The sequence below is a fragment of the Octodon degus genome, unplaced genomic scaffold, assembly GCF_000260255.1.
Source record: "Octodon degus isolate 3935 unplaced genomic scaffold, OctDeg1.0 scaffold00018, whole genome shotgun sequence".
Taxonomy (NCBI): domain Eukaryota; kingdom Metazoa; phylum Chordata; class Mammalia; order Rodentia; family Octodontidae; genus Octodon; species Octodon degus.
Window position 1 is genome coordinate 642,881 of NW_004524594.1, and position 17,502 is coordinate 660,382.

A 17,502-nucleotide genomic window follows, 5' to 3' on the forward strand; every position below is an offset into this window, starting at 1 on the left:
AGCTTGTACTAAGTAGGTGCTTTAGACCACTGAGCCATCTCACCAGCCCCCACACCCATGCTTGACATCACTTCATGTCACACATGCGCAGCCACGTCCCAGGAAGAAAAGCACCCCTCATATCCTGGCCTCTCCCTTCCTCCCAAAGCTCCGCGGGCACTGGTACCCAGCTCCCCAGCGGTCAGGAGCAGACAGCTCCTCCACGACGGTGACAAGGTGGACAGGGTGGCCCCTCGGCTCCGCAAGCCCCGTGAGCTCTTCCCCATCTTCTCCAGCTGGGGTCCCGCGCAGGCACCGCGCTGGCCTGTTGAGTGTGAGGTCCTCCAGGACAAGGTCCGGCACATCGGTAAGGGGGCGGTGCCAGGCTGGCTGGAGAGTGGGGTGCACCCGCCCTGGCTGGCTGTGCCTGTGGCGGCCGCCAGGTGCCCCCTAGAGCCCCAGATGCTCACATCCTTAAGGCTGTTTTCTACGGGTTTTGCCTCTGTCCTAATAGGCACAGCTAAGGTGTAATGGGTGAAGCCTATATATGTCAGGAAAGATTTTTTATTTTATTTATGTGTGTGTGTGTGTGTGTGTGTGTGTGTGTGTGTGTGGCCAGCTCAGCCCACCAGGGGGCGGCGCTGGCTGGCATGTGGTGCTGGAGGATTGAACCGCCATCCCTGTGCTTTTAGTTTGTTCTAAGTAGGTGCTCTAGACCACTGAGCCATCTCACCAGCCCCCAGGAAAGATTTTATTTTTTTTTATTTTTTATCTTTTTAAATTTTATTCATTTATTTATGTGTGTGTGTGTGTGTGTGTGTGGCCTGCTCAGCCCACCAGGGGGCGGGGCTGGCGGGCATGGGGTGCTGGGGGATTGAACCGCGGTCCCTGTGCTCTGCCAAGCTTGTTCTAAGTAGGTGCTTTAGACCACTGAGCCATCTCACCAGCCCCAAGATTTTAATATTTGAGTTTACTGTAGTCTTTTATGGGAATGGTTGCATTTATTTTATGACATTAATAACCGTATCTGTGAGCTCTTGGCATAAGCACAGTCTTTGTTTTATTTTGGTTTAGAAGCGGGGTTTTTTGTTTTTTGGTTTTTTTGGTCTTTTTGAGACAGGGTCTCACGGTGCAGTTCAGGCGGGCCTTGAACTCACAGTGATCCTCCTGCCTCAGCTTCCTGAGCACTGAGATGATAGGCATACACCACCATGCTGTCAAAAGCATCCTCATAATGTTGATGGCAGGAAACAAGGCATAAGTAACTTAGGAACCTGCTGGAAAGTGCATGAGATCTGGTTGGGTTTGGCCAAGCTGGTCATTTGATAATTACTATGATTTCTTATCAGTCACAATGGTGTCCTTTCTATTGTCTCTCATTGTATAGAGCACCTTTCTGCGGGGGGGGGGGTGCGTCTCAGGACCTCGCACTTGCCAGGCAGGCGCTTGTGCCGCTGAGCTGTATCCCCAGCCCCTTATTGTGTACTCTTTATAATGTCTTCTTCCAGAGTGGATTCCACCAGAACCAGAATATTTCTATCAGCCAACAGGAAAGGAAAAGGTACCCAAAATTGTCGGCGAGGAGAGAGGAACAGTTGTCTATCAGTTACAGTCAGGTAGTGTCACCACTCTGGAGCACAGTGAGGGATTTGTCCTTACAAAATTACCAAACCCCTTGTTTCCATAAGAAAATTGAGGTGTTTTTTCTTTTGATTTTTTTTTAATATTGTCTCACTATGTAGTTCAGGCTGGCCTTGAACTCGCTGTGTAACCCAGGCTGACCTTAAATACATGGTTATCCTCCTGCCTCAGTCTCCCTAACACTGTTTTTCATTTTGTGTTGTGTTTTTTTTGAAACAAGCTCTGACTGTGTAGTTCAGGTTGGCCTCAAACTCTCAGCAATCCTCCTGCCTCAACCTCCTAGGATTACAGGCTGGGATTACAAGGAAAAAAAAGTGATTTCAAAAATCCATAATCTTAAAAAAAAAAAAAATCCATAATCTTGGGGCCGGGGAGATGGGTCAGTAGAGTAAGCACTTCCCTGGCAAGCTCAAGGGCCTGAGTTCAATCCCCGGTTCCGAAAAAAAAAATCCATAATCCAAAAAAAAAAAAAAAATCCATAATCCAGGCTGGCCAAATAGTTCAATGGACTAAAGCGCCTGCTTTGGAAGAACTCAGTGGCTGGCGTTCGATCCATGGCTTGCCATGCCAGCCCTGCCCCCAGGGCATGCTGAGACAGCGATTGAGATTTAGTGTGGTGGTGCTCACCTGTAATCCCAGCACTTGGGAGGCTGAAAACAGGAGAATCACTATGAGTTGGATCTAGGTAGTGAGACCCTGCAGACCCTGTACTAAATACAAGAAATAAAATAAATATAAATATAATATAAAAATAAAATAATGCTAGGCACAGTTGCATAGGTTTGCCACCCCAGAACTTGGAGGGCTGAGGCAGGAGGATCACTTCGAGTCTGAGGAAAATTTGAATATTCCTGTCTTTCACCAGAACAGTATTGGCAGGGAGGGGGCTCCGCACCTATTTTCTGGCTGCATGAACCTGGCCTAAGGCATCTCTCCTCTTCAGTGCCCACGGAAGATGCCTGCTTCACCAGCTCCCGGGTAGGTGGCAAGCGCGGGGCCGTCCAGCAGCTCGCTGTGTCCCTGTGTGGCCCAGAAGACGACACGCTGCTCTTTGAGTCGAGGTTTGAGAGTGGCAACTTGCAAAAAGCCGTGAGAGTGTGAGTCACCCAAGAGTCCGGAGGCGGGAGCTGTCCTCAGGAATGAGTGGAGGGAAGGGGGGTGTCTTGGATCAAAAACATGGGTGGGGAGCCTGACCTGTACCTCCCTGAAATGGCCATTAGCTGCATCATCTCTTTAGCTTGTAGGAAACAGAGCTTAAATCCGTATGAGGAAAAATATGTCATCTGCAGCATTATCTACTACTTGTCAGGCATGGTGGTGCACACCTGTAATCCCAGCGCTCTGGAGGGTGAGGCAGGAGGATCTCCATAGTGAGATACTGTCTCAAAAATAAATTATGAATAGACAAGAAGGAGAGCAGGGGGCTGGGAAGATAGCTCAGTAGAGTAAGTACTTGGCTGGCAAGCTCAAGGGCCTGAGTTCAATCCCCGGTCCAAAAAAAAAAAAAAAAAGGAGAGCAAACGTGAGCTGCAGCCGGGCCGGGCTTTCTGTTGAGCTAGGCTCTGTCTTTGAAGGGAAGGGAGTGCTGGGCTGAGGGCAGCGGGGTGGAGGGCAGAGGCTGTGCAGGAGAGCCGTTGGTCCTCTCCGTGACAGGGACACCTACGTGTACGAGCTCACCCTGCGCCCCGACCTCTACACGGACCGGCACACGCAGTGGTTTTATTTCCGCGTGCAGAACACCCGGCGGGGCGTACCCTACCGCTTCACCATCGTCAACCTGAGCAAGCCGCGGAGCCTGTATGCGGCGGGGCTGCGGCCGCTGCTGTACTCGCAGCGCGACGCGAGCCGCCACGGGGTCGGGTGGCGCCGGGAGGGCAGCGACATCCGCTACTTCCGCCGCGGCGCTGGGGGCGAGGGGCGGCCGCGCTTCGCCCTCACCTGGACGGCGCGCTTCCCGCACGACCGCGACACCTGCTTCCTGGCGCACGGCTACCCGTACACCTACTCGGACCTGCAGCGCTACCTGCGCGCCGTGGCCCGCGACCCCGCACGGGCTCGCGTGTGCCGCCTCCGCGCGCTGTGCCGCAGCCTGGCGGGCAACCCCGTGTACCTGCTCACGGTCACCAACCCCGCCGCCCGGCCCCGCCGCGCCGCCGCCAAGCGAGCCGTGGTGCTGAGTGCCAGGGTGCACCCGGGCGAGAGCGGCGGCTCCTGGGTGATGCGCGGCTTCCTGGACTTCATCCTGGGCGGCTCCCCTGACGCCCAGCTCCTCCGGGACCTCTTCGTTTTCAAGGTGGTCCCCATGCTGAACCCCGACGGCGTGATCGTGGGGAACCACCGGTGCTCGCTGGCCGGCCGGGACCTGAACCGCCACTACAGGACCCTGCTGAAGGACTCCTTCCCCTGCGTCTGGTACACCAGGAACATGATCCAAAGGTGCAACCCACGGCTGTGTGGACTTTGGGTTTGCTTGCCGGCTGTTCTGAGACAAGGGCTTGCTATGGAGCCCAGGCCGGCCTTGAACTCCCCAGGACCCTCCTGCCCCAGCCTGGGAGGGCTGGGATCACATACATGCGCCCCGGCACCGCAGTAAGGTTGCAGTTTTCCTGGGAGGAAAGGCCTCCACAGCTACACCTAGAGGGCGAACACGATGGTGCTCAGGTGCTCACGGAGGCCCGTGTTTGCCCCCACAGACTTCTGGAGGAACGGGAGGTTCTCTTGTATTGCGACTTCCACGGACACAGCCGCAAGAACAACGTCTTCCTGTACGGCTGTAGCAGCAACGACCCCAGGCACTGGCTGCACGAGCGGGTCTTCCCGCTCATGCTAAGCAAGAATGCCCCAGACAAGGTGAGCCCTGACGTGGAGCCAGGCCTGGCTGCCTCCTGGCAGCGTTGGGCTCAGCTTCAGTTATTTCCTGAGACAGGGTCTCACTCTAGTCCAGGCTGGCCTTGAACTCACAGAGCTGCTTGTACCTCAGCCTCCCATGCTGAGAGGGCAACAGGCATGCTCCCCCTTGGCCATCCACACCTCTCAGAATCTGTGTCTCACGGAACACGCTTTAGGAAGAAGGCCACCCCATGTAGAACAGCAAGGAAACCGTCTTGCTGTGTAGCCGTGAATCTTAGATGTCTTCCTTTCACCAAGTGAGTGTAGCGACAGTGTGGTTGGGGTTTTCTTCAGTTCTCTTTTCACAGTTGCAATTTTAAAGTCCAGAAGAGCAGAGAGGGCACAGGCCGCGTGGTGATGTGGCGCATGGGCATCCGCAACAGCTACACCCTGGAGTCCACCTTTGGGGGCTCCACGCTGGGTGAGTCACACCCTTCCTGCTCTGGGTCTGAGGTGCTGGGCCTGCTGCAGCTGGAGAGAGGAGTGGGGCGCGGGCGGGGCTGGGGCGCTCTGGGCTGGGTGCACTGGGGAGCCCCATGGGCATCTGGGCTGGATGAGACGGCAAGGTCCAACCTAGGGCATGCTCAGGGTCTGGATCCGGCAGATGCAGGTGGAATTCTAAGCTGAGAGAATTCCTTGGCCTCTCTGAACCTAGTTTTCCTTTAACTGACAATGTCAAGCTCCATGACAATGACAGGCTGCTCAGGAAGGTGGTGTGAATGGCCCCTGTCACCCTGGGGCCTGCCACAAGGTAAACCACAGCAATGACAGCCACTGTGAAAATGCTGGGGGCCAGGGAGATAGTGCTTCCCTGAGTTCAATTCCCGGTTCCACCAAAAGGAAAAAGAAAATGTTGTTTATTGACAAAGATTCTACTGCCGGGCATGGAGCACACACATCTGTAATCCCAGCAGCAGGTCTGCCACAAATTTAAGGGTAGCCTGGGCTACGCAGCGAGACCCCACCTCAAAAAAAATCCCCACACAGTGATTTCCTAGACATGACAAGTATTTCTTTTTTTTTTTTTTTTTAATTTTTTTTTATTTTTATTTATTTGAGAGAGAGAGAGAGAGAGAGAGAGAGAGAGAGAGAGAGAGAGAGAGAGTGTGTGTGGTGTGTGTGTGTGTGTGTGTGGCCAGCTCAGCCCACCAGGGGGCGGGGCTGGCTGGCATGTGGTGCTGGGGGATTGAACCGCGGTCCCTGTGCCTTGCCAAGCTTGTTCTAAGTAGGTGCTTTAGACCACTGAGCCATCTCTCCAGCCCCCATGACAAGTATTTCTTGTGCAGGCAGTAGAAGAGACACTCACCTCACCACAGAGGACCTTAAGGCTCTGGGACATCTCTTCTGTGACACCCTCCTGGACTTCTGTGACCCTGACCAAACCAAGGTAAAACAGGCTTCAAGAATGTGATCAGGGGGCTGGGGAGATGGCTCAGTAGAATAAGCGCTTCCCTGGCAAGTGCAAGGGCCTGAGTTCAATCCCTGGTTTGGGGGGGGTGGAGGTGGGGGAAAATGTGATCAGTTCCACAGGACTGGGGCAGCCAGGATTCTACACGAGCTTTAATTCTTCAGGTTTCCCTGGATTTCTTGTCACAAAAGAAAATCTGAGTGCCCCAGTGTGGCCAGTTGGGACCCCAAGATTTGAATCCAGGACCTTGCACAGCCCTACAGGTGCTTCCCATTGAGCTATGCCCTGAATCAGAACAACTACCTGTGGATGCACCCTTAGTGACGGGGTTCTGCTTCTGTCTGTTCCCAGCAACTAGCTTCAAGCCTTGCAGCATCTATTCAGTGCTTTTTTGGGTGTTTTGAGTCAGGGTTTTATTGTGTAATCTGGGCTGGGCTCAACTCCCAGCATTCCTCCTGCCTCAGCTTCCCAAAGTGCTGGGATTACAGGTGTGCACCACCATGCCTGACTTTTTTGGTTGTTTTTTGGGTTTGCTTGTCCTTGATATTTGATGACTACATAAACACATATCAAAAGTAGTTCTGCTCTTCACTCCAACAGTTCACTCAGTGTCTAGCAGAGCTTACAGAGCTTGTAAACCAGGAAATCCATAAGAAACTCAATGAGCTTGGACAAGATATGAATGTAGAAGAAAGTTGGAGGGACATCCATTTATCTGACATTGAATCCAGGTAAGAAACTTCATTTCGGGGCCGGGGAGATGGCTCAGTAGAATAAGTGCTTGCCTGGCAAGTGCAAGGGCCTGGGTTCAATTCCCGGTTCTGCCAAAAAAAAAAAAAAAAAAAAAGAAGAAGAAAAGAAAATTAGTTTTAAGGAAGAATCAGTGGATTTTATTTGCTGCTTTTTTTTTTGAACAGGGGATTGAACTCAGGCACTTGTGTTTGCCAGGCAAGTGCTTATTCAACTGAGCCTTCTCCCCGGCCCCCTGCTTTGTTTTTTTGAGACACAGTCTCATTATATACTCTAGGCTGGCATCCAACCAAGAAATTTTATAACAAAAATCCTCTTTTTTTTTTTTTTTTGAACCGAGGGCCTTGTACACAGGGGCAAGCTACTATTGAGCTATACCTCCAGGCCTTCTTTGGTGTTTTGTTTTGTTTGATTCTCCTGCCTCTGCCTCCCAAGTGCTGGGATGACAGGAATGGGCCCCCAGGGCGGCCTATTGTCCTAATTTGTAGTTTTGTTCGCCCTCGTGCTCAACGGTGTTCGTCCGAATTTGGGACATCTGCCTATGCTGGCCCCTCAGCCTCCTGCGGCTAGGCACAGAACCTAGAAGTGACAAAAGACCATAGCCACACGACATGAGCTGGACTTCTTAGGGGTTCCCACCCCAGACCTGCGGTCGGGGTTCTTTACTTAGTAAAGGCCCAGCTCGCCACCAAAAGTGCTCCATGGGGCCGGGGAGATGGCTCAGTGGAATAAGCACTTCCATGGCAAGCGCAAGGGCCTGAGTTCAATCCCCGGTTGGGGGGCGGGGGAGAAGTACTCCAGGTGCTGCTCCTCTGGAACAAAGGATTGAACGAGACAAACCAAAACCGGCACCAAAAGTTTATCTTAAAAGTGCGGTGTGAATGCATATAGAAGAAATCAGCCCCTCAGAGCAACCTAGGCGGGACAAGGAGGAAAAGAGCCTAAAGACAAAAGTAAAAGTTCACCCGCGACGAGCTCCTTTAGAAACCCATAGCTAGGGGCCGAGGAGAAGGCTCAGTAGAATAAGCGCTTGCCTGGCAAGCACAAGGGCCTGAGTTCAATCCCTGGTTCCGCAAAAAAATAGAAAAGAAAAGAAACTCATAGCTAGCACCTTTGCGGCCGGGCCACTGGTTTTCTAAAGGCCGTCCACATCTCGCGAGAGTTCCCGAGAAGCTCTACATACGGGTCCTCGCGTTGCCCAGGAGATCTTGTGATTGACAACTCGTCGTCGTCTTTTCCCTGCCGGCATGGCCGCTCCCAGTCTCGGGTCTGTTGGGTAGGGCCGCGAGGCGGCTTCCAGATTGCAGATGGAGGGTGGGGACCGCGAACGGCCAGGCACAGTCGCCTTTGACTTCTAGGAGTGCCCTTTCAGGAAGTCTCGCTAAGTTTTCCTTCTGGTTGTCAAGCCCACACCCGAGGTCCGGGGATTTAGCTCAGCGGCTCAGCGCCTGGCAAGCATGAGCTCACGCGTTCAGTTCCCGGTACCGGGGAATGGGGGGGGCGCTCCACGTGGCGCTCACAGCCCGGCCCCGCTCAGAAACAGCCGGCTCCGCGCCGGAGCCTCCTCTGAGCAGCCCGTTAGTCCGCTTAGCTGCACAGCGACCGAGACCGTTGTGGTGGCCAGACCTATAACCCAGCACTTGGGAGGCTGAGGCAGGGGAATCACCCAGAGTTCAAGGCCAGTCGGGAGGCCATTCGGGCTCTGTCGTGAGTTCTAGGCCAGCCCAAACAAAACGAAACTTTATCAGAAAGAAAGGAAAGAAGGAAGAGAATTAAAGACTGCAAAAGCCAGGTGTGGGGCCGGCAAGATGGCTCAGTAGAATAAGCGCTTCCCTGGCAAGCAGAAGGGCCTGAGTTCAATCCCCGGTTCCGCAAAAAAAAAAAAAAAAAATCATGCCAGGTGTGGTGACTCATATATGTAATCCGGGTACTCAGAGGCAGGCAGGTTGCAAGTCTGAGGCCAACCTGAAGGACACAAAAGTTCAAAACTGGCCTGGACTGCAGAATTACCAAAAGCAGGTTGGGAGCCTCTGGTAGGATTCCCAGAAGGAGGCCCAGCAGGTCTTGAGTTTACTCCATGTTGGGGCACACACGTGGCTTGAGACACTGTCCAGGACCCCCTCGTGCATTTGTTAAAGTGGCAGCTCTCCCTGTGGGACTTAAGGACCCGTGTGCAGGCCTTGGGTGGTGCTCCCTGGTGAGAGGAGCAGACCGAGGGAGTGAGAGCGGAGGCCAGAGGAGCCTTGAAAGGCTGTTTCTGGAGACTGGATGCCAGTGTATGCAGCCCGTCACAGTGCACAGCTCTGAGTCCCTGTCAGATGACACAGGTGGCCGAGGACTCGAGGGAAGACGGTGTCAGGTGGGCTGCATTTTCCCTGACCCTTGAAGAGAAAGGACAAGTTGTGGAGTGGCACTTCAGATTAGTCTAGATGGGCATCCTAAATTCTCGGGAAAAGCTATACTGCTAGACAGCTGTAGGGACAGGTACAGGACTAGCTGCGGCAGGAGAATGGCGAGTTTGAGCCCAGTCTGAGCAGCTTAGCAGGACCCTTCTGAAAGTAAAAGAAGAGCTGTGAATGTCACTTGATGCAAATGACTTGTTTTCACTAGGGGTAGTGGCTCACACTTGTACTCTCAGCATTCAAGGGGCTGAGGCAGGAGGATGGTCCTGAGTTCAAGGCCAGCCTGGGCTATTTGTGAGCTCAAAGCCAGTCAACTGCATGGCGACACCCTGCCTCAAAAAAACGGAAAAAAAGGAAACCAGTGCTTGCTTGTTTATGTATTTAGCTTGTGTTTGCCATGAACCTGGTAGAAACTGAGCATAGCCAGACAGAAGTGGCTGAGACAGAGCCACGGACATTGCGTCCTTGCTGTCCTCTGGGGCTCTGACCTTGGCCAGCTGCGATGCGTTTGTCTGCACCTGCTGGGCCTGACTTGCTTCCTGGTGGGCCGGAGTTCACGAGCGAACTGTATGGCAAGAATCCTTAGAAAATGGGCTGGTGAGATGGCTCAGTGGTCTAAAGCACCTACTTAGAACAAACTAAGCTAAGCTAAGCACAGGGACCACGGTTCAATCCCCAGCACCACATGCCCGCCAGCCCCCTGGTGGGCTGAACTGGCCACACACAAAATAAATAAATAAATAATAAATAAATAAATAAATAAATAAAAATTAAAAAAAAATCCTTAGAAATTATTGGGGGCAGTGGCACAACCTGTAATCTTGGCTACTCTGGAGGCTGAGGCAGGAGTTTGAAGCCAGCCTATCTCAAAAATGGGGGTGGGGCTGGGGAGATGGCTCAGTAGAATAAGTGCTTGCCTGGCAAGTGCAAGGGCCTGAGTTCAATCCCCAATTCCGCCAAAAATAAAATAAAAATAAAAATGGGGTGTGGAACTCAGGTGGGAGTGCTTGCCTGGCACGTTCAGTGCCTAGCAGCAGGGAAACCGCATCTCCGTGCAGTCCGCAGCGGCCAGCAGGCCCCAGCTGGCAGGGGTTGCTTCCTGCACGCGTCAGTGCATCCCGTTTTTTTCCTTCTACAACAGCACCAGTGGTTCGGACAGCTCCCTCTCAGATGGGCTCCCCGCCCACTTACTGACCAAGGCAGAGGAGGTGAGATTACAGCCATAAAGATACGGTGACCAGGGCTGGTGAGGTAGCTCAGGGGGCTAAGCGTCTGCATGGGCAAATGCAGGGCCAAGGGTTCAATCCCAGATACCACATGTGCCAGCCCCAACCCCAGATACGCTGAGCCAGCCATCGAGTCTGGGTGTGGTGGCACATGCCTGTAATCCCAGTGCTGGGGAGGCTGAAACAGGAGATTTACTACAAGTCTGAGATGTGTAGTGAGACCTAGCACCAAATATATAATAAATAATATGGTGCCCTTGAGCTGGGGGTGGGTACACGCATGTCATCCCAGCACCCTGGGAGGCTGAGGCAGGCAGGTCCAGTTCTAGCCCTGCCTGTGAAATTTATCCACCCTGTATCAAAATAGAAATAGGGGGCTGGCCGGATAGCTCAATGTTTTAAAGCACCTGCTTAGGCAGATGCAGGGACCTGGGTTTGATTCCCTTCCCCTGGGGAGTGCTGAGACAGTGACTGAGACTGGGCATGCACCTGTAATCCCAGTGCTTGGGAGGCTGAAAACAGGAGGATCACTACAAGTCCAGTCTGTGTAGTGAGACCCCATAGGCCCTGTGTTAAATACAGTTGAAGCCTGAGGATTGGAGGGAAATTCCTAATACTTCTAGAGAGTTAGGAGGCAGGTCCAAGTGTGGAGAGAGCCGCAGAACATCCGGGAACCAGGGGCCTTCATGGGGGAGCCCTGGTGTTGGTCCCCACTGCCAAGAGTGAATGGTCTGGGGCCTTCGGCGACCTGTTTCCTTGGACTTTCTGGAACAGGTGAATCAAAAAATGAAGATGCCTGAGAAGAAGAAAAAGAAGCCACTGCAGACCAGACAGCAGCGGAATGAGCAGTATCGGAGTGAGCGCTTGACCAAGGAGCTCCAGGCCACAGGAGAGGGTCCTGGAAAAGGCCTGGATTCCTCTCCCGGAGGGGACCAGAGAGGAGAGGGGCAGGACAAGGTAGGCTCAACCAAGGCCAGGTGGCCGAGGAGAGAGGCTGGTGGCTAGGTAACAGGTGACCAGCCCCTGCTTTCAAAGATGGAAGCCCTTGGGGGGGAGTCTCACCAAGGGCTCCGTGCAAAGCCTGTCCATACACCCATGCTCCTAGGTGAGGGCGCACGTCGCCACCACCCTGCAGAAGCAGCCAGCCTTTCCTAAACACCCGGAGAGCTCCAGGTCTTCGGCAGGGACACAGGAGAATCCAGGACTCCGCCAGGTAGTGGCTTCACAGGACGCTGTCAGTGTCTCTGCATTCCCTCTGGGTGACAGATGCTGGAGCTTCATGGCTGCATATCAAGGACACCAGGAGGCTGCATTAGGCTTCATGGCACTCCTGTGACCCCAGGGCCTGCCCTGTGCTTCTTGCACGGGTGATAAGGAGACCTGGAATTTGCATCACGGAGTAGAGGGAGAGCAGAAGGGATATCCAGGAAATGATCGGCCCCTTGGAGCTTTGTGGCTGTGAATCCTTGGTACTTTTACCTAAGAAATGGCTTTGGAAGGGCCAGCCAGATAGCTCAGCAGACTAAAGCACCTGTTTAGGCAGAGTGCAGCTGCTGGGGTTCAATCCCTAGCGTGCTGTACCAGTCCTTCCCCCAGGGCATGCTGAGAGGGGGATTGAGACTGGGTGTGGTGGTGCACACCTGTAATCCCAGTGCTTGGGAGGCTGAAAACAGAAGGATCATTATGAGTCTAATCTACATAGTGAGATCCTGTAGACCATGTACTACATTACAGAAAGAAAGAAAAGAAGGAAGGAAGGAAGGGCTTTGGAGTTGGGAATGGTGGCTCATCCTAGCACTTGGGGCTGAGGCAGGAGGATCCTTGCAAGTTTAAGACCAGCCAAGGGGGCCAGGAAGATGGCTCGGTGGAATAAGTGCTTCCCTGGCAAGCGCAAGAGCCTGAGTTCAATCCCTGGTCCCGCCAAAAAAAAAAAAAAAAAAACCAGCCAAGGCTAGAAAGGGAGCTCAAGGCCAGCCTGAACCGCATAGCGAGACTGTCTTAAAAAAGGAAAGAAAAGAAATAGCTTTGGGAAGCTGGGAGCCTGTCATCCCATCCATGGGGAGGCTGAGGCAGGAGGATTGCTAAAAGTTTGAGTTCAGCCTAAGCTACAAATGTGTAGTGAAACCCTATCTTAAAAAGGTTACAGACACACACAGAGAAAAAGCTTTGGGACTGAAGTGCACATCTGCAACCTCAGCAGCATCAGAGGCTAAGGCAGGAAGAACCTAAGTTTGAGCCCAGTCTGAGCAATTTAGCAATTTGGTGAGACCCTGTCTCAAAGTTTAAAAACCATAAGGGGCTGGGGATGTAGTTCAGTGCAGTGGGCCTGGGCTCAGTGCACAGTACTGACAAGGAAATTGTTAGAAATATGGTTTACTATGGTTTGGTAGCATAGTAACTGGAGAGGGTAGAAAGCCGGGGTAGAGGGCCCCTGCGGTTAGCAGCCACACAAGTAAGTCCCTTCACGCTGGGCTGGGCCTGCAGACAACGCCCTCCTGGTCCTCCCGCTGGGGCACGAGCTCCAGAGTCAGCTTCCAGTTCCAGCTGCAGCCCTGGTATGGAACTAGGGTGCTGCAGAATCCAAACTTGTGGAGGACAGGAGTCACAGGACCGGTGAAAAGTTCCATACCATGGAACTTGTTTTACACATGAAATTGTTAGAAATATGGCTTAGAATCAGCCTTAGGCTCAGCGTATGAGGATCTGAAGCCAGGATGACTTTCCCGTCTAGATTGGGGCCCCATCCTGGAGCTGTCTCACCATGTACATGCATTATATGTCCTCCAAAAAGGAAAATGCTGGGTGTGGCAGTACAGGCCCCTGATCTCAGCCCTTGGGAAGCCGAGGCAGGAGGATCACCAAGAGTTGGAAGCCGGCCTCGGTTTCATAGTGAGTTCAAGGCCAGCCTGGAATACTTACTGAGACCCCATCTCAAACAAACAAAACAACTGGGGAACACAGTGGACTTGGGCACACTCCTGTTGCAGTATTGCTAGTAAGATTGCTCAGCTGGTATTCTTTTTTGTTGGAACCAGAGATTGAACTCAGGTCCTTGCGCTTGCCAGGGAAGCGCTTATTCCACTGAGCAATCTCCCCGGCCCCTTGGCTGGTATTCTGTGAGTTACTTCAGCAGCACAGAGCTCAAGTTTCTGCATCTGAAAATTCGGGGCAGAGATCCCTGCACCCGGACATGCACGCGAGCGTTAGCGCTGAAGCTCTAAGGTAGCTGCAGGTGGGCACCCATTAGACGTGAGCCCCTTGCCCTGCTTTCCTGGGGGACAGGTGTGAGGCTGTCTCACTATGTGGCTCAGGCCAGCCTTGAACTCGCTTTGTAGCCCAAGGTGGGCTCAGATTTGCAGCGATCCTCCTGCCTCAGCCTCCGGAGTGCTGGGAGTTGTGCAGCACTGTGCCTGTCCCCTTTCCGCCTCCCCTTTGAATTGTCACTCATTTGTGTCTTGACTTTCTCTTGGAGTTGGGGTGTCGGTGGGCGTGAACAGTTTGTGTGCACTGTGTGTTCAGTACAATCCCAGCGCTCTCATAGGAAACTGAGTGAGGCTGCATACCGGTATTGCAGACACCGTTGTGTGGTGGAAGAGACAGTGATGCTGCCCTGGGCCAGCCAGTGCCTCCGCTGATCCTGCCAAAGGACAAGGAGCGAGGACAACAGGTACAGCTGTCACTGCCATCAGCCCAGCATGGTGGCCCGTGCCTGTCATAGCAGTACTCGCTGAGGAGGGGGGTCGCTGTGAGCACAAGGCCAGCCTGGGCTGCATAGTGAGACCCTGTCTCAAAAAAATAAAAAATCAACAACATACTGTATAGGTATGCTACAAATACCATCCACACAATTATGTATTTATTTTTTTTATTTTTTTTTAAATATTTATTTATTTTTATTTATTACATCTATTTATTGTGTGTGTGTGTGGCCAGCTCAGCCCACCAGGGGGCGGGTCTGGCTGGCATGTGGTGCTGGGGATCGAACCGCGGTCCCTGTGCTTTGCCAAGCTTGTTTCAAGTAGGTGCTTTAGACCACTGAGCCATCTCTCCAGCCCCAACACAATTATGTATTTATTTATGTATTTTTTTTTTTTTTTTTGGCAGAATCAGGGATTGAACTCAGGCCCTTGTGCTTGCCAGGAAGCGCTTATTCTACTGAGCCATCTCCCCGGCCCCCATCCACACATTTATGTTTATTTTCTTTTCTTTTTTTTTTTATTTTTTTAGATTTATTTATTTATTTATGTATTTTGTGTGTGTGTGGCCAGCTCAGCCCACCAGGGGGCGGGGCTGGCTGGCATGTGGTGCTGGGAATTGAACCACAGTCCCTGTGCTTTGCTTAGCTTAGTTTGTTCTAAGTAGGTGCTTTAGACCACTGAGCCATCTCACCAGCCCTATTTTATTTTCTTAACCTTTCTAGTGGATCATTTCTTTCTTTCTTCTTTTTTTTTTTTTTTTTTTTTTGTGGTACCAGGGATTGAACTCAGGACCTTGCTTGAGGTTGCCAGGCAAGCACCTATTCTGCTGAGCTATTTCCCTGGCCCCTATCGATTATTTATTTATTTTTTTAAAAAATATTTATTTATTTATTTATTTATTTGTTTATTTTGTGTGTGTGGCCAGCTCAGCCCACCAGGGGGCAGGGCTGGCAGGCATGTGGTGCTGGGGGATTGAACCGTGGTCCCTGTGCTTTGCTTAGCTTAGCTTGTTCTAAGTAGGTGCTTTAGACCACTGAGCCATCTCACCAGCCCCAGATTATTTATTTTTTAAATTTATTAGTGCCTATTATTTTTGCAGAATACTGGGTTTCAGTATGGCCTTTTCTTTTTCTTCTTTTCAGAACTGGGGATTGAACTCAGGCCCTTGTGCTTGCCAGGCAAGCACTTATTCTACTGAGCCATCTCCCCAGCCCCAATATGGCCTTTTCATACTCACACATAAATCTTAAGATCAAAATAAATAAATAAATAAAAATAAATCTTAAGATCAGCTCCATCGCCCGGCGGTCCCCTCCGTTGTGGACAAGGTGTTGCTCTAACAGGTGTGGACAGCTGCTTCCACTCCCCGGGATGGCCCTTTGCCAGTCTATGGAGGGCCACCTGGCGACTTTCCTTGAGAGAATAGCAACTGTCTCCATTTTGGCTGAGCCTGACCCTATTTCCATATGACCCGAATGGTGTCTGCAGAACTGGCTAGGACGTTTCTTTATCCTTTCAATTGGCTTGACACAGTGTGCATCAGTCCAGCCAAGGCACTGATGGTGATCTTTGAAGACAGCAGGTTGGGCTGGAGAGATGGCTCAGTGGTCTAAAGCACCTACTTGGAACAAGCTTGGCAAAGCACAGGGACCGCGGTTCGATCCCCCCAGCACCACATGCCAGCCAGCCCCGCCCCCTGGTGGGCTGAGCTGGCCACACACACACACACACACACACACACAATGAATAAATAAATAAAATTAAAAAAAAAAAAAAAGACAGCAGGCCGTGTTTCCCCAGACACACACACACACACACACACACACACCCTGATGTTCCCATGAGTCTCTGAGACAGAGGCTATGACTTCCCAGGGCTTGAAAGATCATACATCAGCACTGCCGCCCCGACCCCAACGCGTTAGGCGGTCTTTCAGGGGCGCTACGCAGCTTACTCCTTCGGCAGATCTCCTCTCTGCATATTGCAGAGGTGACTGCCTGGCCCAGCTCACAGCACTCACCTGCTTCCTGCCTTCCTCTCAGTCAGTCATCCTGAAGCCACCCCCTTCTTCATCAATGAATAAAACCCAGGTTTGGCTCTGGGTCCAGGCTTTTGTTCCAGATAGCCATCATCGAGGCTGGACTTGGGGCCCCCTGGCTCCCCACAACTACAGATATGCCTGAGTGTCTTTATTCTCACCATGGGTTGCACTGGCAGTGGTAGATTGGAAATGTGCTAACAGTCCTCGACTTTTCCATGGGATTACAAATATAACTTAACTGGCCTGAGACCAGGACTGGGAAAGACTATACCAGTTAGATTCCTCCTTCCTGAGCTACCCTATCCCTGGGACAGGGACAGGTTTCCCCACAACCCCGGGGCGGGGTGGGGGTGGTGGAGCCCTGCCTGTCTCAGCCTCCTGCCCACGCATCCCTGACTGTGCCTCTCTTCTCTGTCTGCACAGGGGCAGAACTCAGGTGCTCCAGACCCCCGCGCCCCCGAGAGCCATAGCAACGCCAGCCGAGAGCAAGTGCCCAAGCTGCAGCGGAGCCCCAGGAGAGGTGGCAGCCTGGTGGCCTACCCAGCCCTGCACGTGTGCACTTACCCGAGCCCCTAGGTCCCTGCTGCCTTCAGAGTGCGGCAGCAGGGGAGGGGCTCTGGCAGCGCTCTTGGGTGCTCCGCCCCTCCCTCCTCCCTTTTCCCTCTTCCCTCCTCCCTCCTGGCAGCACAGCCTGTGACCTGTATGACCTGGGTGACCATACCCGGATGGGGAGGGTTCTCCTCTCCTCCTAGCTCAGGGCCGTTCTCCCATTCCCTGGTCTTATCTGTCAAGCCTGAGCTCTATTGCAAACCTGGTTTTTTTGGGGGGTGCTATAAAAAATAAAAGCCCTGTGCTCACGCCGCCCAGGGCACACGATCCGCCCAGCCAGGTGAGGCTGTCAGGTACCTGCCAAGGAGGCGGCTCTGGAATCTGATGCCGCATGTGGGGTGCTCTCCATGGTTGTGTAAATATTTACCTCAGCGATTAAAACCCTTTCTTGGGCTGGGTGTGCTGGTGCACACCTGTAAGCCCAGCACTTGGGAGGCTGAGGCAGGAGGTTCAATATGAGTTTGAGGCCAGTCTGGGCTACATCATAGTGAGTTTGAGGCCAGAGTGAACTGCAGAGTGAGACCCTGTCTCACCACCCCACCAATAAAATAAAATGGAACCTGTCCTCAGTATCCAACTGTTCCTTCTGATGCTTAGCTATGTAGCTTACGTGAACAGATGTTTAACATCAGCTGTCTCTCCAGTGGCCCCCACAAGCACCGATCCCAGCTGCCAGCTGCATGTCCTGTCACGATGCCAGGGCACACCCCATGGGCAGGGGACACATGAGGCTTGCTGAGACAGCAATTGAGACTGGGCTTGGTGGCACGCATCTGCAATCCCAGCACTTGGGAGGGTGAAAACAGGAGAATCACTACGAGTCCAATCTACATAGTGAGACCCTGTAGACCCTGTCCTA

The 17,502-nt window shown here is 52.6% G+C and overlaps 1 protein-coding gene and 1 long non-coding RNA gene across 4 annotated transcripts in view; one reads left to right on the plus strand and one right to left on the minus strand.

The window, feature by feature from the left end:
- The window catches only part of LOC111815590, a 5,739-nt gene extending 5,432 nt beyond the window's left edge, over nucleotides 1–307 (minus strand). Inside the window, exon 1 of the long non-coding RNA XR_002820268.1 lies at nucleotides 296–307. This is a non-coding gene — a long non-coding RNA (uncharacterized LOC111815590). The remainder of the gene's footprint in view (nucleotides 1–295) is intronic.
- Nucleotides 1–16,677, plus strand: part of Agbl2 (ATP/GTP binding protein like 2) — a 20,403-nt gene extending 3,726 nt beyond the window's left edge. Inside the window, exons 5-17 of one of the 3 annotated variants that reach the window (XM_023710858.1) lie at nucleotides 149–346; nucleotides 1,488–1,595; nucleotides 2,564–2,717; nucleotides 3,274–4,056; nucleotides 4,314–4,470; nucleotides 4,804–4,930; nucleotides 5,796–5,896; nucleotides 6,518–6,648; nucleotides 10,211–10,277; nucleotides 11,070–11,252; nucleotides 11,401–11,511; nucleotides 13,870–13,962; nucleotides 16,458–16,677. In XM_023710858.1, the coding sequence (XP_023566626.1) occupies nucleotides 149–346; nucleotides 1,488–1,595; nucleotides 2,564–2,717; nucleotides 3,274–4,056; nucleotides 4,314–4,470; nucleotides 4,804–4,930; nucleotides 5,796–5,896; nucleotides 6,518–6,648; nucleotides 10,211–10,277; nucleotides 11,070–11,252; nucleotides 11,401–11,511; nucleotides 13,870–13,962; nucleotides 16,458–16,610 (2,366 nt within the window). In that variant the 3' untranslated portion in view covers nucleotides 16,611–16,677. Of the gene's footprint in view, nucleotides 1–148; nucleotides 347–1,487; nucleotides 1,596–2,563; nucleotides 2,718–3,273; nucleotides 4,057–4,313; nucleotides 4,471–4,803; nucleotides 4,931–5,795; nucleotides 5,897–6,517; nucleotides 6,649–10,210; nucleotides 10,278–11,069; nucleotides 11,253–11,400; nucleotides 11,512–13,836; nucleotides 13,963–16,457 lie in introns of those variants that run through there. The other 2 variants (XM_023710859.1, XM_023710860.1) reach the window with 2 other exon arrangements.
- Nucleotides 16,678–17,502: the final 825 nt, after the last annotated feature.